The sequence below is a fragment of the Girardinichthys multiradiatus genome, chromosome 4 (assembly GCF_021462225.1).
Source record: "Girardinichthys multiradiatus isolate DD_20200921_A chromosome 4, DD_fGirMul_XY1, whole genome shotgun sequence".
Classification (NCBI taxonomy): domain Eukaryota; kingdom Metazoa; phylum Chordata; class Actinopteri; order Cyprinodontiformes; family Goodeidae; genus Girardinichthys; species Girardinichthys multiradiatus.
Window position 1 is genome coordinate 49,084,262 of NC_061797.1, and position 23,913 is coordinate 49,108,174.

At 41.5% G+C, this 23,913-nt stretch overlaps 1 protein-coding gene and 1 pseudogene across 1 annotated transcript; both read left to right on the top strand.

Annotated features, from left to right (window-relative positions):
- Positions 1-11,566: 11,566 nt before the first annotated feature.
- On the top strand, positions 11,567-16,995 carry LOC124866638 (annotated as a pseudogene).
- Positions 16,996-19,834: 2,839 nt separating this feature from the next.
- On the top strand, positions 19,835-23,531 carry LOC124866701 (gamma-aminobutyric acid receptor-associated protein-like 2). The gene is made up of 4 exons (XM_047362596.1): positions 19,835-20,126; positions 21,015-21,070; positions 21,149-21,321; positions 23,115-23,531. Exons 1-4 carry the CDS (start codon positions 20,093-20,095, stop codon positions 23,203-23,205), a joined length of 354 nt encoding a protein of 117 aa, XP_047218552.1. The 5' UTR covers positions 19,835-20,092; the 3' UTR covers positions 23,206-23,531.
- The last annotated feature ends 382 nt before the right edge of the window (positions 23,532-23,913 follow it).

Here is a 23,913-nt window from a genome sequence, read left to right on the forward strand (position 1 = left end):
AAGGGATGTATATGGAAGGGATGGAAGACTTTTGACATTAGACCAAGTCTTCTCTAAATTTACCATCCCTCGTAAACATTTTTATAAATATTTACTTAGAAACTTTATTAAGTGTCAACAGAGTAGGTTTATGCATATCCCCCCTATGACAGTCTTAGAAAAGATATATCTGAATTTTATAATTTGTTGAGATCTTCCTCCTCTGAATCTTCTGTTTTCAAATTAAATGCTTGGAAAACTGACCTGCACGATGAGATAACTTTGACACAATGGGGGGAAGCCTGTAAGACAACCCAAATAGATGGGCAACACACATTTATTAAAACTGCAATATATTCAATTCAATTCAGTTTATTTATATAGCGCCAATTCACAACACATGTCGTCTCAAGGTTCTTCACAAAGTCAGGTTCATACATTCCTATTAATCGTAACCATTGAACAGTTCAGTCAGATTCAGTTATTTATTCAAATTGCATAAAAGGTTTTTCTATCTAAGGAAACCCAGCAGATTGCATCCAGTCAGTGACTTGCAGCATTCCCTCCTCCTGGATGAGCATGTAGAGACAGTGGACAGTCACTGGCGTTGACTTTGCAGCAATCCCTCATACTGAGCATGCATGTAGCGACAGTGGAGAGGAAAAACTCCCTTTTAACAGGAAGAAACCTCCAGCAGAACCAGAACCAGGCTCAGTGTGAGCAGCCATCTGCCACGACCGACTAGGGGTTTGAGAGAACAGAGCAGAAACACAAAGACAACAAAGAAGCACTGATCCAGGAGTCCTTTCTATGGGAAGGAAAAGTAAATGTTAATGGATGTAGCTCCTTTAGTCGTTTCATCTAGAAAGAAAGAACAGATAAACTCTGAGCCAGTTTTCAAGGTTAGAGTCTGAAAGAGAGCACATAGAGTTAGTCACAGTAGAAGCTCAGTCAGTAGCCATGTCTAGGAGAGAGAAAGGGTTAAACACTGAAAGACAGGGCTATGTACTGAACCCTGTGGTACTCCACAATTAACCCTGGAGTTTAAAGATGATTTATCATTTACATGAACAAACTGGAATCTGTCAGACAAATAAGATTTAAACCAGCCTAGCGATGTTCCCCTGATCCCTACAGCATATTCCAGCCTTTCTAAGAGAATATTATGGTCGACTGGATCAAATGCAGCACTGAGATCTAACAGAACCAGAACAGACACAAGTCCATTATCTGAGGCCATAAGAATATCATTAGTGACTTTCAGCAGAGCTGTTTCAGTGCTATGATGAGTTCTGAAACCTGACTGAAACTCTTCAAACAGGTCATTGTTGTGTAAATGTTCACACATTTGATTAGCAACTATTTTCTCAAGAATTTTAGATAAGAATGGAAGATTGGATATAGGTCTTGTTGAGGTAGAATAATGCTATCACTTATATCCTTGCAGCCTCAACCTCTCCCAGTCCAGATGTCATGAGAAAGAACAGACGAAGAGCAGGAAATTAAGATTAACGCAAGTTTAATTTGGAAGATAATAAGTCTAATGATTTCTAATGCAAATTGAATATACAAAATAACAGCTGCCGAGACCCTTCTAACCTCTGATTCAACCTGACCCCTGCTGTTACTGACTCTCTCCCCAAGGCTCACTCATGTTAAATCTCAGTTTAATGTTCTCACATGCAAACTAAACTAATAACATGAAATTACATGATTTTAATTCTCAACAGTCTCTAATTTTTCAAGTCATCTCGATCAAGCGAAGGTTTCTTAAGTAAAGGTTTAATTACAGCTAACTTAAAAGCCTGTGGTACATATCCATTTACTAAAGATATATTAATTATATCTAAAATGGGCCTGATAATCAGAGGGAACACTTCCTTAAATAATTTGGTTGGGATTGGGTCTAACATACAAGTTGAAGGTTTAGATGAAGCTAATATTTCTGATAACTCAGGAAGCTCCACAGGATCAAAACAGTCCAAACACAAATCAGGTTCTACAGTTATTTCCCATGTTGTCTCACTTGCTGAGGATAAAGTAATCATCTTCGGGAGTATGTCAAAGATTTTATTTTTAATAGAATCAATTTTATTTAAGAAGAATCCCATAAAGTCATGGCTGCTAAGAGCTAAGGGAATGGATGGCTCTACAGAGCTATGACTGTGTAAGTTTAGCAGCTGTACTAAAGAGAAACCTAGGATTATTCTTGTTCTCTTCTATTAATGATGAGAAATAAGCTGTTCTGGCTTGGCGAAGTGTCTTTTTATACAACAGTAGGCTATTTTTCCAGATTAAGTAGGAATCCTCAAGGTGTGTAGAGTGCTATTTTCTCTACAATTGTCTAACATTGTGCTTTAAAGTACACAGCTCTGAATTAAACCAAGGAGCTAGCCTCCTATGAATAATTACCTTCTTTTTCAAGGGGGCTACATTGTCTAATGCACCACACAATGATGGAGTAACACTATGAACAAGAGAATCAATTTGTGAAGGGGAAGAAACAAAATTGTTGCCCTCCACTGTGCTTTTCTGTGATAATGAGGAAATCAAAAGTGGAACAGATTCTTTAAAGGTTGTTACAGCATCAACTGATAATGATCTACTATAATGAAATTTTCTTTCAGGTGTGGAGTACTCGGTTAAATTAAACTCAAAGGTTATTAAGAAATGGTCAGACAGGACAGGGTTATGAGAAAATATTATGTCTTTACACTCAATGCCATATGTCAGCACAAGGTCCAGAGAATGAAGACAAAGGTGGGTAGGTTTGTTAATGTTTTGAGCAAAACCAATTGAGTCTAAGATAGCATTAAAGGCTATATGTAGGCTTTCATTTTCAGCGTCAACATGAATGTTAAAATCCCCCACTATAATAACCTTATTTGTATTTAACACTAAATCAGATAAAAGGTCTGAAAACTGATCTAAAAATTGAGAGTAAGGGCCTGGTGGACAGTACCAATCAACAAACAGAAGAGGTTTTAGTGCTTTGCAATTTGGATGAGGAGAACTAAGGATTAAATATTCAAAAGAGTTGTAGCTATTGATTGTTCTGGGACTAATCAATAAATCGGACTGAAAGATGGTTGCTACTCCTCCTCGCCCAGTATTTCGAGGAATGTGAAAATTTAAATAATAGGAGTTGACTCATTTATAGTAACATAATCCTCTTGCTGCAGCCAGGTTTCTGTGAGGCAAAATAAATCAATCTGATTGTCCTCTTTATTGTTAAGAGAGCCTTTATTTCTTTTGTCTTTTTTTTCCCCTAAGATTAAGGATTTTACTTGTCTTTATTGTTACAAAAATCCTAACCTTGGTTCCAAAACAAAACTCTTCAACCCCAATCTGTGTTCTCCAGAGTAGAAATTTTGAGTATTATTGCATTTCAAAGCCACCAAATGACTGGAACTCATTATTGGCTTAGATCTATTTTAATAGGTAATCGGTCTACCTTTAATTAAGTTTTATAATTTTATGGACCCAAAATCTATGGCTTACGGGCTTCAGAAGTCCAGGAACCACAGGTTGAGTACCGTTGCATTAAACAACGATGCTAGTTTTCTGCAGAGATTGAAGGATTGGCTAAATATCCCCAGACCTGTTAGTGTATTATTTCTGCTTGGACAATAATCAGATTTAAAATTATTAGTTCACAGCTCCTAATTTACCGCAGATCATATTTGCTTCTAACCCAGTTCATAAGAAGCTTCAGACGTCATTATGCTAAAAAGCCAAAAACAAAAATACAGATCTGTTTTAAAATAAAGAAAAAGCATGCTTAAAAAACTTGGTACTGTGGTGGAAAATAACTCCACGGTTCTGAAGGCCTTTTCATGCAGAGTCTTTTAGGAAACATGAGATTAGTTTAATTTTTGTGTGGTACCACTGTCCAATCAGAATCTTTCTTACCTTCAAAAATAACCCAATTTTTTCCATTCTCATTTTAAAGGTTTGTTTTACCAAGGAAAATGTGTTTAACAAAACCAATTACTCTCAAAAGTTTTAAAAGTTTTAGCTGGTGATATCTTAGAAAACAAGTGTTTCAATATTTCTGTGCAGCACAGAACTGATCAGGTTTCTCTTTCCTTCTCCAAAGGGAGAAAAAAGAATCTGTAGAACCAAACCTTTCATAGTTTTTGTCAGGACCTGATATAAGGTACAGTATAAATCAACACGCTGCATGAATCAGAAGAGGGAAGAAAAAAACTAATATAACCTCTTCCCAGCAGCTGCTGTGAAAAACAATGAATTTGTACTTTCCATAAGCGTCAGTTAGCACTTGCAGACAAATACTGCACCCCACTGTAAATACTGTGTCAGAGACTGTATGAAGACCATCTGCAGTAAAACTAAGACTGTTTTAATGAGGTCTCTACCCATTAGATTTATGGGATACAAACTCTGACAACAGAAAATAATACCTGAAGGAGAAACCCATCAGGTTTTACGCATGCAATGGGTTTTGAAAATGCTCCTTTATGAGATCTGTCCTGAGAATAACATAGAAACACATGGTTACTGCTGAGTTTTGGAGATGTTGTAACTTCCTCTGCTTTTAATAACTTTTAATAACTAGAATAATTGACCCTGAATATTCCATGACAAAAGAGAACTTGTTTCTCTAAAAGAATTAACTGGAAAGTATCAAATGAGTTAAGTTATCACCCTTTTAAAGATACTTTTCTAACCCTAAAATAATATTTTAACCCGCTATATCTGTCAACGTTAGGCCAGCGTGTCACATGAGCAGCGGTTAATAAGCGTTCTTTGTTGCAGAAAATAGGAAAAGATTTATGCAAATGTGTGTGTGTTTGTACGTTACCCCCATCAGTTTCTAAATCGCTTCAGAGTCAGACTGTCATGGCACACAGTCCTCTATCAGTCCAAAAAAACAACCCAGGCCTTTCAGGTCTGTTGGTGAGACAATCACTCCTTTATTGTCCTCTTTAACTTCTCCAGGAGGGAGAAAGAACTTTGCTCCGGCCTGTTTCTCCTCTGCCCGCATAAGATGTGCTTTCAATATAAATCCAGTGTATCGCTCTTCTGGCTCTGCAGCAGCATGGATCGTTGTCTATCTCAGTGGGTTTGGGGCCAGACTTCTTCTGAGTTTCGTTCTGGTGGAAACACACTGTGATTTACAGCAAGCAGGCAGGCAGGCAAGCAGACTCTCTCTCTCTTTCAGGCCATGATGAAGAAGCGTCTCTGGTGGAGTAACCATGGGAAGGGCAGGTTTCTAAAATGCAGATGTTGCACTCAAATCACATATATGTGTGTGTGTGTGTGTGTGTGTGTGTGTGTGTGTGTGTGTGTGTGTGTGTGTGTGTGTGTGTGTGTGTGTGTGTGTGTGTGTGTGTATGTGTGTATATGTGTGTGAGAGAGGCAGAAGAAAAAGTTTAGTATAGGTTCAGATGCACACAGAAATATTATCAGTCAGTCAGTCAGTTGTCCACCTGCCTGTCACTTCCTTCCACAACATGAACTATACTCCTTTCTAAAACAACTTTCTTTTCGCATCTCTAATGTCCCTTTTCACTTTTACCTTCTTTCCGACTGATCGCAATATTTAAGACAAACAAAACCTCCTGCAGGAAAGTTTTAACTCTTTAACCCCTTAATTGATGCACTCTGTGCTTTTTAATCATTTTCTTATGTTTTTTTATTTTTCTCATCTCAATCCATCAACTGTTTTACTTTAAACTATTTAAACGATTTTTTTTTTACTATTTAACTTATTTACATTCAAACTTCCACGCTGTGAAAAACCAAACTTATCTTCCCAAATTAAAGCACATTTAACACAATCATCCCCACCTTTTCCTTTAATTATTTTATAAATCACAGAGTCTGGAGAAGGAGGCACCCCTGATGCCTCAAGGTTCTGGAACCATTTTTCTTTTTTTTTTTACCCGTTCAGCGGCACGTCTGCCGTCTGGCTTTTCTCCTTTATGAGGTGTAGAATATTGCAAAAAAAAAACACCCACAAAACCCTGTTTTGCTTTATCTTATTGTTACCAATGAGAACCTCCCTGTAATTCCTTTACAGGGTGACCGGGCCCTCAGCTGATGTCCTCCCTCTCGCAACTCCGGAACCTAATTAATTAGTTAGGAGATGATGGTTAATGTGTAATAAAATATAATATACATTATATCATACAGAGCAACTTCTCACCCAGATATATTTGAAGACAAATAGTTCAGATCCAGGCTGCACGGTGGTGCAGTTGGTAGCACTGTTGCCTTGCAGCAAGAAGGTTCTGGGTTCAATTCCCGGCCTGGGGTCTTTCTGCATGGAGTTTGCATGTTCTCCCCATGCATATGTGGGTTCTCACCAGGTACTCCAGCTTCCTCCCAAAGACATGCCTGTTAGGTTAATTGGTTGTTTGTGTTGCCTTGTGATGGACTGGTGACCTGTCCAGGGTGTACCCTGCCTCTCACCCATAGACTGCTGGAGATAGACACCAGCTCCCCCATGACCCACTATGGAATAAGTGGTAGAAAATGACTGACTGACTAGTTTGGATCCAATCGGCCAGAAGGACTCCCCTCTGTAAAATGGAGGTGGACTGAGGACAACTTAGTCTCCAGGCTGGACAGGCGTCCGTGTCCCCTCCTGCAGTTTCCTCTGGCACGGTAGATCCTGTTTGTGATGCTAAAATTGTAGTGGAATTTTCTTATCAAAGTGGGAGAGAAATTTACTCATATAAAGAGCAAAATCGGGCTTTGTTTTTATAAGTTTTATTCAAAGGCATTCAGCGTTTGAAGACCCTGTCACTGAGCTTGGTCAGTGAAGCAGAGTCCCGATCAACATTTACACAGTATTTAAAGAGTATGTGGGTGTTACCTCAACTTCAAAAAGTCTGTGTTTTATGGCCCTAGACCCTCCTCGGGTCAGGGGTAACAAAGTTATCTACGAGCAGACCCATCTGCTCTTCCTGAGATATCATCCTAAAGGAATGGGTTTTAACCATTAAACTTCTGATAATGGTTTTACAGACCAACTCCTCTAGGGTAACAAAACACAGAGGTCAGAGGGGAGAGAGGTAAGGGAAATATTCAGAGCATTAAAAATAATTTTCCACAACATCCCAAACTCAAGGACGTTTGGGTTGAAGTAAGATTATCCTACAGGAAATGCTGTCAGTAAATCTAGAGTTGGAACCCAAGTTTTTTATAATGGGCCTATATCCTGAAAGGAAATATACCCCTCGTTCCAAAAATTTTTTATAATCTTGGCAATATTACAAGCAAAAAGAGTAATTACTCTATCATGGAAGGAATTTGGCAAACCAAGTATTATAAAATGGCTAAAATAACTGGCTATATGTTTAAAACTGGAAAAAATTACATATACTCTAAAAGATAAACCAGACGTCTTTGAAAGGATATGGGGGCATTTCTATAATTATATGAAGAACAAGGACCTAACCCACTTATTGCAGTCAGCTGAGACAACAAAGCTGTCCTGATGCAGTTCCATAACCACATTATGTATTTTGTAAATCTTATTTATTATCTAATAACTCTCGAGAAACCAAAAACTGCTTGTTGTATGGTAGTTAAAGTGTTGGTGTATGTATGTGCATGTACTTATGTGTTGATACTCTTAATATTTCAATAGATTAGTAATAGTTTTGAGGAAAGAAAAACAGGCATTATAGTGCAGTAAACTGAAGGTGTATGTTACCTGATCGAGTTGTGACAAAAGATGATGATGATGGGATTATTTCTGGTTTAAGAAAGCCAATGTTGATGTTTCTGTGTATGATGGAGTATGTCTACAGAGGTCATATATACAGTAAATTACTGAACTATACATTGGACTTATTGACAGTTGGATGAGATGGTTTGTTCAATCATTAAGCTGAGAGAGATTGGAGTAACACAGGCTGCGTCTACCGTCTACACGCTGTTTTTCCGTTTTATCTGGTGCTGACGGGTCCAGAAACCTGGAACCCATTACAGTTGTGGGGGCTCATCCGGGATACCACTCCCTGCCAGACCAGGACGTGGGTCCAGTGATACAGATGCTGTGGACCTTATACATTCTGTCATTCATCTCAGCGGACGAGGAAGGCATCTGGTGCCCACTGGTGAAGGAAAAGACAAGGAGGGAAAAGGAGCCTGGACTGTGAATGGTGTGGCCAATTGCTGGGAAGAGGGGACAGCTTTTCCAGCCAGAAATCGATATCTGCCGTTCATTGAGCTCTGATCATTTATTCTTAATTAACTCAACCTTAAACAATTGCCTCATGTATTAATTCTAAATTGAGCGCGCAACCCATGTACAGAGGCTTTAGTCCTTGACGCGGCCGTCCCGGATTCGAGTCCCGGTCCCTGCAACATTTGCCATGTCTTACCCCTTTCTCCACCCCCATTTCCTGTCGGCCTACTTTCAATATGATGAACTGGAGAGAGCAGCGAAGAAGGACGTGGGGGCAGGAGAACCAACAGAATGAACATACCTATACACTGAGCTTGATTCTGCAGAAGGAAACTGCTGGTCCTCAACCAGCTCCTTGTTCTAGTGACCCTCAGAAACCGCCTGTTATGGTTTGAAAACTTTTGTATTGTTTATCAATCATGTCTGCTCTAAGTGCTTTTCCCTCCTACATGCCATAGAAAGGGAGATGGGGGAGGCGAGTGAGTTGTGATTACCAAGTCCTCACTCCCTCTCTGTTTAAAATCAAGACACGTGAACCCTAACCTTTCTGACCACACACACACACACACACAAACACACCCTGAATGTTTGTTGAACTGTGTGTGAACCAGCATGTATAAATAAAGAGAGAGGGGTGCCAACACTTTGTAGTCTGCGCTGCAGAGCTACCCTTGCAAGTAAATTGACTATATCGTTCTTACCTCTGAGTTGACTAAATAATACCTAACATTAATTTGGTCCTTTGAAGCCGGATATTATAAGAACTAAACTGATTTTATCTTTCTTTGCAGTGACTGGCGGATCTCCGGGAACAGCCTGACGTTGAGTTAAGCGCTGCCGCACAGCTGCACCTAGGCCTGGTGGCTGAAAGTCCCGGTGTGTGATCGGTGGGTTATCGTCTTGCTCGATGCCAGGTGACAGAGTCACCTAGAAGTCAACTCTGAGGTGACATAGCTTCAAAATACAGTACATGAGATAAGAGTAAGCGCTATAGAAATAAAAGAAGAAAAGTACTTAAAAGTCGTTGGTAGTGTCTCGCCGTAAGGAGACAGCAATTGGATAGGTTTTATTTCGCCGGAAAGAAATAGCGATAAATTTAGGTAGGATCTCACCGCAAAGAGATCAGAAACGACTAGGTGGGTCCGCCGTAAGGGAACTGGATAATTTGGTTGGTAACATTTCGCCGAAAGGAAATGAAATTAAATGTTGCATAATAAGGGAGCTCATAAACTAAGCTAGGTCGACCATACATATTGCTGAAGGGACATAAATATGTTAAAATACTAACTGTGTGACTGTGTTGTGTGTGTTTGGAAGACTAAGCATTTTTGGAAGAATCATAGCAAGATTCTGCTGGTCCTGTGTTTTCTTTTGCCCAGATTAAAAATACCTTTTATCTGGGACATTCATACTCTACAAATATATCTGGGTGAGAAGTTGCTCTGTATTATTATTATTATTATTTATTTTTTTATTACACATTAACCATAATCTCCTAAGAAATGAAATGAAAAGGTGGGGATGATTGTGTTAAATGTGCTTTAATTTGGGAAGGTAAGTTTGGGTTTTCACAGAGTGGAAGTTTGAGTGTAAATAAGTTAAATAGTTTAAATAGTTTCAAGTAAAACAGTTGATGGATGGAGATTAGAAAAATAAAAAAACATAAGAAAAAGATTAAAAAGCACAGAGTGTTAAAGAGTTAAAACTTTCCTGCAGCACTTTGACAGCGAAACTGACTCTGAGGAGGAAATCTCGGATGCTTTTATCTAACTTTCATGTTTATTGCTTGATATCTATCATTATGGTACAAATTTGAATGTGTTCATTTCCACCGTTGTTTAGTTGGACTATGGAAGCCTAACTTCCAGCAGGTTAGAGTTTCTGTTTCTAAACATATTTCTAGAGGAGCTTCCTACGACCGCCCACCTGTACCAGACTGGTAACAGGGCAGCTTGAAGCCACTCAGGAGAGACAGCAGGAGTTTTGAGTTTTGTTTATGATTTGTTTTCAGTAGAAGAAGAAAGGACATTCCACTTCAAGGTCATGAGGCTGTCTCACATTAATCCAGATGTGAACCCTGGGTGCTACAAGTGTGGCCTGCCTTATTCATATGTTATGGACATGTCCATGTCTTCAAAAGCACTGGAAAGACATTCTTCATCCCCTGCCTCTCGTCTTTAGGCACCACATTGAACCCAACATACTAGTGGCCATTTTCGGCACCATAGGAATGACTGACAGTCACCTCTCTTCCTCTAGAAGCAGCACGTTATCTTCAGCTAGATGCAGAATTCTGATAAAATGGAAAGACACGACTTCTCCCACCCATGTTCAATGGTTGAAATATCTCATGTTCTTCTGAAGACTTGAAAAGCACTGCTACTCAGTGATAAATTCTAGCCATACGTTTCACAGGTTGTGAAGACCTTTCACTTTGACTCAGTCATCTAGGACTTTGCATGAAGAAAGCTGCTCATATACAGGTCCTATGTTCCAATAATGAACTGGGTGCAGATGGGGAAAGGGTTTGGAAGCAGTTCTGCACTCCAGGTCATCTTCTTTGTAGGGACTTGTAAGCATCTTGTTAATGGCTGTAAGACTGACCTGTTCCAGGTGTGATGTGGACGGATCTTCATACATCTGTTGTTCCTCATCAAAGTTACTTGATGTTAGTATTCGTTACAAACCTATATGCGTCTCAGTTTTTAATGTTGACGACAAAATAAAAATTATTTTGAGAAAAAAACTGGAATTATTAAAAATAATTTTTTTTTTAACAATTTGAAAAATATAAACTGATGAGTTTATTAATTACAATAGAAAACATAAAAAAATAATTGATTTTTAAATTGTTGATGATTGATGATTATTTCTGTTTAGAATAATATTTTAGAGTGACCAATTAACCTAACAGCCATGTCTTTGGACTGTGGGAGGAAGCCAGAGTACCCGGTGAGAAACCACACATGCACGGGGAGAAAATGCAAACTCCATGACTGTTAGGTTAATTGGTCACTCTAAAATTGCCCTTAGGTGTGTGAATAAGTGTGTGCATGGTTGTTTGTGTGTTGCCCTGCGATGGACTGGCGAGCTGTCCAGGGTGACCCCGCCTCTTGCCCGTAGACTGCTGGAGATAGGCACCAGCTTCCCCGTGACCCACTATGGAATAAGCGGTAGAAAATGACTGACTGACTGATAATATTTTAGATAAAAGCATTACAGTAATTATTAATTATGAAGAAGAAAAGAAAATAGAGAGAAACTGTTATGGAGATAATATTAACCGGGACACATAAAGTTTATTAAGAAGGTAGAAAACCTAAATGGAAATGATCCATCCTGATTGGATGTTCAGCCTCTCTGAATAAAGACAGTTACAGGTTCTGTTCTTTTTCAGGTGAAATCCAGTTTAGGCCCACTTGTTCTGTTCTGTTTCCAGAACCAGTAAGGACTCAAGCTGGGTTTGTTCATGTGTTTAGCTCAGAAAACAGTTCTGATTATCTTCGCCCACCAGACTCCGAGTTCATTCAACGGGGCGCTCCGGGACATGGTGGTCCAGGAGCTCACAGATCAGGGATACAGGGTCATCGTGTCTGACCTGTTCGCCATGAACTTCAGAAGCAGTGCCACACAGGATGACATCATCGGTAATTCCCTTGTCTTCCTCAATGCTGAAAGCTTTGATGCTGTTCTTTCTTCAGATATCTTCATCTTTTTTTCTTTTTCTGGATGTTTTCACTCATTTTTCTGCTTATTTTATAATCTGGAATCATTTCTCTTTTTACTTCTACTCTTTTTCCATCATATTTTCTTTCCTTGTGTTTGTTTTTAGTTAATTTTCGGGTCTGTCAGCGAATTTATCTGGAAGATTCTTTCTTTTTCTGGCATTTCTTTCTGTTTTTTCTGCATCTTTGTGTCTCTTTGCAGCTTTTTTCAATCTGCTATTTATTTTAAGTTCTGTGAAGCTGAATCCCCTTGAGGTAATTTTTAAGTAAATTTGTTTTATTTATGGATGCGTCATTCAGTACAGACCAAAGGTTTGGACACACCTTCTCATTCAAAGAGTTGTCTTTATTTTCATGACAATGAATATTATAGCTTCACACTGAATGCATCAAAACTATGAATTAACTCATGTGGAATTATATACTGAACAAAAAAGTGTGAAACAACTGAAAATATGTCTTATATTCTAGGTTCTTCAAAGTAGCCACCTTTTGCTTTGATTACTGCTCCGCACACTCTTGGTATTCTGTTGATGAGCTTCAAGAGGTAGTCACCTGAAATGGTTTTCCAACAGTCTTGAAGGAGTTCCCAGAGATGCTTAGTACTTGTTGGCCCTTTTGCCTTCACTCTGCAGTCCAGCTCACCCCAAACCATCTCCATTGGGTTCAGGTCCGGTGACTGTGGAGGCCAGGTCATCTGGCCCAGCACCCCATCACTCTCCTTCTCGGTCAAATAGCCCTTACACAGCCTGGAGGTGTGTTTGGGGTCATTGTCCTGTTGAAAAATAAATGATGGTCCAACTAAATGCAAACCGGATGGAATAGCATGCCGCTGCAAGATGCTGTGGTAGCCATGCTGGTTCAGTATGCCTTCAATTTTGAATAAATCCCCAACAGTGTCACCAGCAAAGCACCCCCACACCATCACACCTCCTCCTCCATGCTTCACGGTGGGAACCAGGCATGTAGAGTCCATCCGTTCACCTCTTCTGCGCCGCACAAAGACACAGTGGTTGGAACCAAAGATCTCAAACTTGGACTCATCAGACCAAAGCACAGATTTCCACTGGTCTAATGTCCATTCCTTGTGTTCTTTAGCCCAAACAAGTCTCTTCTGCTTGTTGACTGTCCTCAGCAGTGGTTTCCTAGCAGCTATTTTACCATGAAGGCCTGATTCACACAGTCTCCTCTTAACAGTTGTTCTAGAGATGTGTCTGCTGCTAGAACTCTGTGTGGCATTGACCTGTTCTCTAATCTGAGCTGCTGTTAACCTGCGATTTCTGAGGCTGGTGACTCGGATGAACTTATCGTCCGCAGCAGAAGTGACTCTTGGTCTTCCTTTCCTGGGGCGGTCCTCATGTGAGCCAGTTTCTTTGTAGCGCTTGATGGTTTTTGCGACTGCACTTGGGGACACTTTCAAAGTTTTCCCAATTGTTCGGACCGACTGACCTTCATTTCTTAAAGTAATGATGGCCACTTGTTTTTCTTTACTTAGCTGCTTTTTTCTTTCCATAATACAAATTCTAGCAGTCTATTCAGTAGGACTATCAGCTGTGCACTGTATCCTCATGACTCGTTCCACAGTTGGCTTCCCAGGTGGTTCCACAGCTGTTTGCACAGCTGGTTCCACAGCTGGCTTCCCAGCTGGTTCAGCAGGTGGTTCCACAGCTGGTTCCCCAGGTGGTTCCCCACAGCTGGTTCCCCATAGTTCGTTTCACAGCAAGCTTCTCAGGTGGTTCCGTAACTACAGGGGTTGGACAATGAAACTGAAACACCTGTCATTTTAGTGTGGGAGGTTTCATGGTTAAATTGGACCAGCCTGGTAACCAGTGTTCATTGATTGCACATTGCACCAGTAAGAGCAGAGTGTGAAGGTTCAATTAGCAGGGTAAGAGCACAGTTTTGCTCAAAATATTGAAATGTACACAACATTATGGGTGACATACCAGAGTTCAAAAGAGGACAAATTGTTGGTGCACGTCTCGCTGGCGCATCTGTGACCAAGACAGCAAGTCTTTGTGATGTATCAAGAGCCACGGTATCCAGGGTAATGTCAGCATACCACCAAGAAGGACGAACCACATCCAACAGGATTAACTGTGGACGCAAGAGGAAGTGGTCTGAAAGGGATGTTCTGGTGCTAACTCGGATTGTATCCAAAAAACATAAAACCACGGCTGCCCAAATCACGGCAGAATTAAATGTGCACCTCAACTCTCCTGTTTCCACCAGAACTGTCCGTCAGGAGCTCCACATGGTCAATATACACGACCGGGCTGCTATAGCCAAACCTTTGGTCACTCATGCCAATGCCAAACGTCTGTTTCAATGGTGCAAGGAGCGTAAATCTTGGGCTGTGGACAATGTGAAACATGAATTGTTCTCTGATGAGTCCACCTTTACTGTTTTCCCCACATCCAGGAGAGTTACGGTGTGGAGAAGACCCAAAGAAGCGTACCACCCAGACTGTTGCATGCCCAGAGTGAAGCATGGGGGTGGATCAGTGATGGTTTGGGCTGCCATATCATGGCATTCCCTTGGCCCAATACTTGTGCTAGATGGGCGCGTCACTGCCAAGGACTACCGAACCATTCTTGAGGACCATGTGCATCCAATGGTTCAAACATTGTATCCTGAAGGTGGTGCCGTGTATCAGGATGACAATGCACCAATACACACAGCAAGACTGGTGAAAGATTGGTTTGATGAACATGAAAGTGAAGTTGAACATCTCCCATGGCCTGCACAGTCACCAGATCTAAATATTATTGAGCCACTTTGGGGTGTTTTGGAGGAGCGAGTCAGGAAACGTTTTCCTCCACCAGTATCACGTAGTGACCTGGCCACTATCCTGCAAGAAGAATGGCTTAAAATCCCTCTGACCACTGTGCAGGACTTGTATATGTCATTTCCAAGATGAATTGATGCTGTATTGGCCGCAAAAGGAGCCCTACACCATACTAATAAATTATTGTGGTCTAAAACCAGGTGTTTCAGTTTCATTGTCCAACCCCTGTAGTTGCACAGCTGATTCCACGGCTGGCTCCCCAGCTGGTTCAGCAGGTGGTTCCCCACAGCTGGTTACCCAAGTGGTTCCACAGCTGGTTGCACAACTGTTTCCTCACGACTTGTTCCACAGTTGGCTTCCCAGGTGGTTCCGTAGCTGGTTCCACAGCTGGTTGCACAGCTGGTTCCACAACTGGTTCTGCATCTGGTTCTCCAGGTGTTTTCACAGCTGGTTCTCCAGGTGTTTCCACATATCGTTCCACAGCTGGTTCCCCAGGTGGTACACTAGGTACGTAATAAATAACAAAAACACAGAAATCACAGTGCAATGCATGGTAGAGTATTCACAAAACGGGTGTCAATGGATCAAAAAAATACTGAACGGACAAAAATTAGTTATGTTTAGTTTGAAAAGTTTGAAAGATCAAATTAAATCAAGAGCAGCTCCTTACAGTAGCTGATATAGCCGCTATCTGCATCAGCATGCAATAACATAACTGCTAATATAATGTGTGATGTCATAATGATGATAATAATTTGTGTACCAAACAGAGATTTTTCTAAGCCTAATGACTTATGATTGATTTTGACAAATGGATAATTTTATCATTGTTGCAATAAACTGAATCAGAGATCCCTCTCACCTTGATGTTGTGTGTCTTTGTGCAGTTTTCTCTGTACTGGTTCAGCGTTCCGGCCATCCTGAAGGGATGGTTCGACAGAGTCCTCACACAGGGATTCACCTTCACCCTGCAGAACATGTACAGCAACTGAGCTTTTAAGGTTAGACTGATGAGAATCACAGAAAAATAACACAACAGCTGCTTTAATCGGCAGAGACAATAAATGTTCAATGCAAAGGAATAAATGGACAAAGCGCAACAATGCCCCAAATATGGAATATCTGACATCATTTCTAATTATATGTTAGAGCTGAGGGGTTTTTGCTTTTTGCTTTGCATATTTACAACTGAGTCCTGCCTCCCACTGTTTTTGATTGGCTTCAAGCCCAGAGGAGCTTTTCTGTACTGTTGTCTTTCTTCTCTTCTGGATATTAAGACTGTTGTGAGATGTTCCTGCTAAACTGTGACTTCCCTGTTTTCTTTAAGGACAAGAAGGCTATGCTGTCCTTCACCACCGGAGCTGTACAGACAATGTTTCAGGCTGACGGCATCAACGGAGACATAAACGTCTCTCTGTGGCCTCTGCAGGTGAGACGGGCTCACACAGGTAGATTTTCATCTGATAGCAAACAACCACTGTGCTGCAGAGCACATCACTGTCACTGAGGGCAGCTGCTGATCTAATCGCAGACAGATCTTATCAGTTTTGACAGATGAGACCAAAGAAGAAATGTTTGACTATAATTCACAGAACCATGTTTGAAAACCAAACACGTCATACCAACTGTTTAGCACGGTGGTGGAGGGATCATGGTTTGGGCTTGTTTTGCAGCCATAAGACCAGGGCACTTTGTAGTCATTAAGTGGACCATAAACTTCTTTGTATACGGAAGTATTCTAGAGTCAAATGTGAGTGAACAGGTGAAGCTTGGTTCAAACTGGGTCATCAACAGAACCTTGGTCCCAAACAAACCAGCTGTGTCTGTAGCTGGTTGTTTTACACTACAGGTTTGATTTAAATAGTCTTGAAGCTGGTTAATCCCAGATCATATCCTGTCATTTTAAAGCTGCTTCCATACCTTAGTCCTCCCCACTGACAGCAGCCCTTCCAGGTTTTAGCTGTTAAAAAGGAAAGAAATCAGAAAGACCTTAACCCTCTGTCTGTGTTTGTTTAAACTTCTGTGGATTTCAGGTTCTGGCGCCTCAGATCTTCTGGAGTCCAGCTCACTGTCCTGCCGCCGTATGCATCCAGATGCTGGAAGGATGGCGAGCTTGTCTGAAAGGACTGGTGACTGAGAAACATATGACCTTTGCTCCTTGTGAGCTCTTTGACCTCACTTTTCAGGGAGGGTTCAAGCTTCGGCCTGAGGTGAAGGAGGAGCAGGAGCCACAGCCGTTCGGCCTCACCGTCGGGCATCACCTCGGAAAGCCGCTGCCACCTAACAACCAAATCAAAGCGCCATCTGTGAGTGAAAACGGCACATTCAGCAGGAAGTAGGACCTCCTCTTTATTCAATTCAGTTCAATTCAGTTTTATTTATATAGCGCCAATTCACAACACATGTTCTCTCAAGGCTCTTCACAACAGTCAGGTTCATACATTCCAATTAATCCTAACAATTGAACAGTGCAGTCGGAGTTAGCTTTTTATTCAAATTGGATAAAAAGTTTTTCTATCTAAGGAAACCCAGTAGATTGCATCCAGTCAGTGACTTGCAGCATTCACTCCTCCTGGATGAGCATGTAGAGACAGTGGACAGTCACTGGTGTTGACTTTACAGCAATCCCTCATACTGAGCATGCATGTAGCGACAGTGGAGAGGAAAAACTCCCTTTTAACAGGAAGAAACCTCCAGCAGAACCAGAACCAGGCTCAGTGTGAGTGGCCATCTGCCACGACCGACTGGGGGTTTGAGAGAACAGAGCAGAGACACAATATCATCATATTATCAATATCGCTTATATGCAAATTTAATGTTTCATTTTTTTATAAAACATTAACAGAAATATAACAGCCACATTTAACCAACTCTGAGCTGCAGTTACTCAAGAAAGAATTCAGCCCCTTAAAGGTGTAGCATGAAGGATGTAGTGACACCTAGTGGCATCTTTGGATATTCACAGTTCATAAATATATAAATGTTCTGTGCTTTATTTTTTACATGAAAGTTTTACATAAAAAGTTACAAATTTAGTTTTATTTCTTGATTTTATGCATCAAAACACAAGTTAATAAAGCTCAATGTTGTATTGTTAACTAAAAACATTTTTATAGTCGTTATTTTTGTGTGTTTTTTTATTTCTCCTTTTTACATTTTCACTGTTATGGTGTATTAACAGAATTCAATAAAACATTCAGCACTTCGAGTTTCATAAAGTTTTCATTGAGAAATACGTCTTTAAATGTGATGACAAAGTAAAAGATTATGCTTGTCTTTGTAATAGATTTTCCTGGTTCAGGGAGCTGTTGAATTATGGGATGGATTTCAATCTAGAACGATGGACTTCAAATACTCTGGAATTGGCTTTAGAATGTTTGCCAGGTTGATGACGGCAACAGATGAATCTCTACAATTACCGGAATGCTCCAGAGAATCAAACCAGCAAAACTCCAGATTATTTAATAAATTGTCTTTCTGATAATCATCATTTGATTCAGAGCATCTGGCCACAGTTGCTCTTCTGAATTCATTGCTGTTGTCTTTCCTGCTTGTATGTTAGCACATACCCGTATGCTCCATAGAAGCAAACTGACAAAACGCCTGTTTTTAAGGAGGTTCTAGAGGCTGCTGGTTGGCCTAAAACTTCAGAACCTTTTCAGTCCATTTTATGTTCTTCCCATTAAACCAACTGTTGGATTTTCCATAAATATACTTTATCCTTAGAAAAAGAAAATCCTACTAAGTCATCCATCCATCCTGCCTGTCTCCAGCGGTTATTGGGGCGAGAGGTGTGGTACAACTTGGACAGGTCACCAGTCCATCACAGGGCAACACAGAGACACGCAGGAAGCACATACAAGCTCACACCCACTCCTAATGGTAGTTTCAAAAGAGCAATAAGTCTAACGTTACGTTTGGACTGTGGGATGAAGATGGAGTACCTGGAGATCACCCATGCAAGTGTCGAGGAGAACATGCAAACTCCATGCAGAAAGACCTCCTAGAGTGCTACCAACTGAGCAGTCATCTAGCCCTAAATTTAATTTAAGTCAATTTAAAAAATAATCCTAATAGTTTTCATCACACCTTAATACATAAAACTCTCAAATTGAAAGTCGTTGTATGGCTTGAAATTAAGTTCAAAGCAACATGGAGAGAAATAACTCCGAGCAGCACAAAGGTGCACAAGTCAGAATGCATCAAGGTGATGCTCTGTCTCTGCTGCTTTTCTGCATACATTTAATCAACTCAGATAGTGGCCAATGATACAGAATTAAATCATTCATCTTCTCCACATGCATGACATCAAGCTGTAAGTCAAGACATCGACTCACCAATCCACCTTACCAGGACACACATTGGACTGGATAAGCATGGCTGAATGGTTTCTGAGAGTCGTGGTAGTTGAATATGACTACATGTACCAGCCACAACCGAGTACCTACAGGGAGTAAAGTAGGTACTAAAAAGCCAACTGAATGATAAGAACGAAGTCCAAACCATTAGTGCATATGCCTTGCCCAGTCATCAGATAGGGTTAGGGTTAAAATACCATCTGGGATAAAACAGCAAAGATTCAGAAATACACCAGGAAGACAAACCCTAATGATTAACTGCTAAGTGAGTGTTTCAGGCAGCAGAAACCCAAGGTCCAAGAGGAGGAACCTGCATGAAAAGACAAGCCCTCACTGGTGTCCCAGCAGCACAGTGACAGGCAAAACGGAAGTGTGCAGATTCAACAAGGTAAAAGTTGAATACAAACATATTAAAATTATATTTTATTAACAAAATGTGACTGAAAACAGTTATTCCTGCAAACATAAAATCGATCAAACGTATAAATTGAACTGTGCGAAGGTTTGTGTCGCTTCTGTTTTCTGTATTGACGGCCTGTTCCTCCTGCGGGATCACGGTACAGTTACCTTTCCAATATGGCGACGTTCTTAACGGGTGAAATTATTGGCTATGTAGCCCTTTTAGCGGGTGTTTTTACACACTGGCAGAAGAGATATATGTCGGTTTTTTTGTCGCCTAAAACAGAAGGTTCTGTGGTGGGTAATGCCTAATAATTGAAGAACCGAAGTTATTAAAAATATATGATGTTTTCGTTTTTGTAACCTGAAACATTAACGAATTTAAACCATCAGTTTTCACAGGTTTCTCTTTCCCCGGACCCTCCTCTGAGCGGTGAAGTGGTACAGCCCACAGTGACGTCACAGTGGGTGGAGCTCAGCGGGCTGGATGTGAAGAAGGAGACGGAGGAGTTTGTTGTTGTTGTTTATCTGGTTTAACGGAGGTGTTACTGGCTTCTGCCGCCTCTGAAAAAGCTCGAACCCAGAAGAAGCATCGCCGTCAGACCCAGCGAGGATCCGGAACCGGGAGTGTCCTCTGAAACCCGCACCTTCGAGCGGAAGCAGCCCGGAAACGGCCAACATGAAGTGGATGTTCAAAGAGGATCACTCCCTTGGTACCAACCGCTGAATACCAGAGAAGACGTTCTCACAGAGGACATGTTTCAGTGTATTCTAGGACTGTGGTTTTGTTTAGTTTATCTGAGCTATAATTAGGTCAAAACGGGTTGGTTCGGGTTCTGGCCTGGTTGTTAGAGAAGGCTGCTGGAACTTAGTCGGGTTTAAAGATGGCTGTTGGTGTTAAAGCTCCAGCCTCACCTGCTGCCAGGCCCATGAAGGAAACATGGAGCTGCAGACCAGCCTGGAATGAGCTGGAAACTGAAAGCCAGTCAGGAACCAGTGCCACCAGGAGTCCTCATCTTTTCCCATAACAGCTCAAATATCTTCTCCTCCAGCTCTGATAACAGCTAAAGCTCCTAAAGCAGGCCTCATTTCCTTAGAAACTCAGCTCTGTTCTCTTACGTTATGCCAGAATTTCATGCAATATTTGAATTAATCTGAACCAGGCCTTCTAAACTTCTTTCAATCACCCAAGAAAACTATTTACCTATCATCCATCTGTGATATCTGTGGGATATTTCCAGGTAAATTAGACAGAAGCTGTCTGGAAGGAAGAGTGTAATGAAAGGAGAAAATCAGGATCGATATGAGCAGACTGCTTCTCTGCAGAACCACAATCCACTCCTGAGAGGGATTTTTTTCACTAATTGACAGCAGATTCCTTGGAATCTCACAGATCCACTGTCAGAGATCTGTGCTGGTCCATCTCAGGAGGAGTAAGGTGGGACTGGACGTCTGCAGCAGCTGCCTGAAACAGAACTGAAAGGCTTTAAATCACTTCCTGTAGAATGCCTTCAATGTTCCAAACAGAACCCAGTGTTGAGGTCCTTGTGTTCAGTCATCATATTAAACATCCACCTGACCGGTGTGTTTTTGTTCTGCAGAACATCGGAGCTTAGAGTCGGCCAAAATCCGCAGCAAGTACCCAGACCGGGTCCCGGTGAGTGAAGGCAGACTGACGGTAAAGCTGCTCCTGAGGGTTCCTGCTTCTGTAACATGATCCCTGTGTGTCTGTCAGGTGATCGTTGAGAAGGTGTCTGGCTCCCAGATCGTGGACATAGACAAGAGGAAGTACCTGGTCCCGTCCGACATCACGGTGGCTCAGTTCATGTGGATCATCAGGAAACGCATCCAGCTGCCCTCGGAAAAGGCCATCTTCCTGTTTGTGGACAAGACAGTCCCTCAGTCCAGGTCAGCTTCCTGTTTCCACCTGCAGGTTTAGATTATTCCCAGGAAAACTGTATTTCATTAGTTTTTAACACAAAAACATCTATGCAGCATGATTGAATCAGATTCCCTGAGGAAGATGGCCGCCACAGAGACGCATCCTCAAACACTGTTCGGTGTCTTGCAATAGTATTCACACCCGTTGCAACGTCTCGCACGTCGTCCCGTTCCAGACCTGTGACAGACCAACACAACGTTGGTCAGAAACATCAAGTGGAAGGAAGATGACTCATTTAAACATTTTTAAAACCTGTTCTAAGTCAGAACTCTGTAGAACCACCTCTGTCAGCGGGTCCAGCTGCAGGTCTGGTGTTTTGTCTCTAGCAGCTTTGAACATCTACAGAATGGCATTTTACCTCATCCTTCTTAGTAAAACATCTCAAGCTCAGTCAGATTGGATGGAGAACATCTGTGAACATAAGCTCGCAAGTCTTGGCTTTTCAGCTGGATTTAAGTTTGTACTTTGACTAGGCCATTCTAACCCACGAATCTGCTTTGCTCTAAACCACCCATTGTATCTCTATGTTTAAGGTGATTGTTCTGCTGGAAGGTGAACCTCCACCCCAGTCTTAGGTCTTCTGCAGCCTCTAACGGGTTTTCATCCAGGATTGTCCTGGATTTCGCTCCATCCAACTTGCCTCCACTTTGACCAGCATCTCTGTCCCACAGCATGATGCTGCCACCACCAAGTCTCACCAAAGGGATGTTCACATAACATTTTGCACTGAGGTCAAAGAGTTCAGTTTTGTTCCTCTCTGAGCATGTTCTCTTCCACATGTTTACTGTGTCTCCTACATGGCTTGTTGAAAACTGTAAATAGGACTTCTTCTGGTTTTCTTTCAACAATGGCTTCCTTCTTGCCACTCTTCCATTAAGGCCAGATTTGTGAAGTGCATTACTAATTTAATTAACTGTTGTCCTGTGGAAAGATTCTCCCACCTGAGCTTTTGGATCTCAGCAGCTCCTCCAGCGTTACCATGGGCCTCTTGACTGCTTCTCTGATTAATGCTGTCCTTGTCAGTTTAGGTGGACGTCCATGTCTTGGTAGGTCTGCAGGTGGTCCATCCTCTCTCCATGTCCAGATGATGGATTGATCAGAGCTCTGGGAGATGTTCAGAGCTTGAGTTGTTGTAGAACCTAACCCTGCTTTAAACGGAACGAGAACTTTCTCCCTGACCTGACTGCTGTGGTCCTTGGTCTTCATGATGCTGTTTGTTCTCTAATGTTCTCTAAAATACCTCTCAGACCCGAAACAGAACATCTACAGTTAGACTCGGATTAAATTACACACAGCTGGACCCAGGTTACTGACAGAGTGGTTCTGGGAGGCTGGACTGGAGTTTATTTAGGGGTATCAGAGTAAAAGATCTGAATAGAAATGCACACCACAATAATTATTATTATACTGCTCTGTGTTGGTTTGTCACATTAAAGCCTGTGGTTGGAAAACGCCGAGATGTTTAAAGGGTGTGAATATTTTTGGGGTTCTGGGTTTATGTTCAGTGTTCTGTTGCTTCAGGTCTTTGCTATGATTACTGTATGCATCTCACGTGCTGTCATCTGTACCACGAGGCCTTCGCCTGCAGCGCTGAAGTTCAGCACAGATTTCCCCCATTAGGGGACGGTAAACGAGATGTTGATGTCAGCAGCAGGGTTACTCTGAACATGATCTCAGAGCTGTTGCAGTTGGTCTGGGAAGCAGCTGATTGGGTCGGTTCTGCAGACTGATTTGTAACTGTGTCCCTTTAATGCTTCAGCATCACGATGGGGCAGCTGTATGACAAGGAGAAGGATGAGGACGGCTTTTTATACGTGGCGTACAGCGGAGAGAACACCTTCGGCTTTTAGGAACCTTGCTGGAGTCCATCTCCACCCTGCCATGACCCACGATCCTGTCCCGCCGGCACCTGTGAGGCAGACATCCTGTCTGAGCATTTGTTCTCCACCTTTCTACAAGTTCCCTTTCAGTGTGTCACGATTTCCATCATTATGGGTGTGATTTTGTTTGAGTGTTTTTAGAAGGAACCTGTTTGATTTTCTTCTTGCTTTTTGAATGAAGTTTGTTTTAGTGTTTTTTCTTTAAAGATATTTTAATTTAATCAAAAAGATTTTTAATTTAATTATCTGAGGTGAGGTAGCTGGATGACCTAAACCAATAAAAAGATGAAAAAGAACCCAGGCTGCATGCGTTTTATTCATTCCTTTCAACAATACCGGGATCAAATCTGTAAGCATTAGAACCTAAAACGTCTCTATTGGACCCTTCCTGCATGACTCCTTCCCCACATCTTGTGGGAGGAAAAGCTCCACTTACAGAGACTGAATCCATTTGTAACCAGGAGTTCTGGCTAATGATGGGTTGGGACGAGGTTTGCACTCTGAAGGGACCAGATATAGGTTAACAAGTGCAGATTCTGATGGTACCGGAGGATCAGAGATTGAACGGTCCTCAGCGGGCATGAAGAGGAGGAGAGATGTTTGGACCATGATATTTTTTTCAGTGGATCTTGTAAAACACTGAGGCTGTCCTTCAAGGTCAGAACAGTGACATCTGGA

Coding starts and splice junctions, on each gene's coding strand:
- LOC124866701 (XM_047362596.1), top strand. CDS start 20,093: ATGAAGTGGATGTTCAAAGAGGATCACTCCCTTG. Junction 21,071..21,148: donor AGTACCCAGACCGGGTCCCG/GTGAGTGAAGGC, acceptor TGTGTCTGTCAG/GTGATCGTTGAGAAGGTGTC. Junction 21,322..23,114: donor AAGACAGTCCCTCAGTCCAG/GTCAGCTTCCTG, acceptor TTAATGCTTCAG/CATCACGATGGGGCAGCTGT.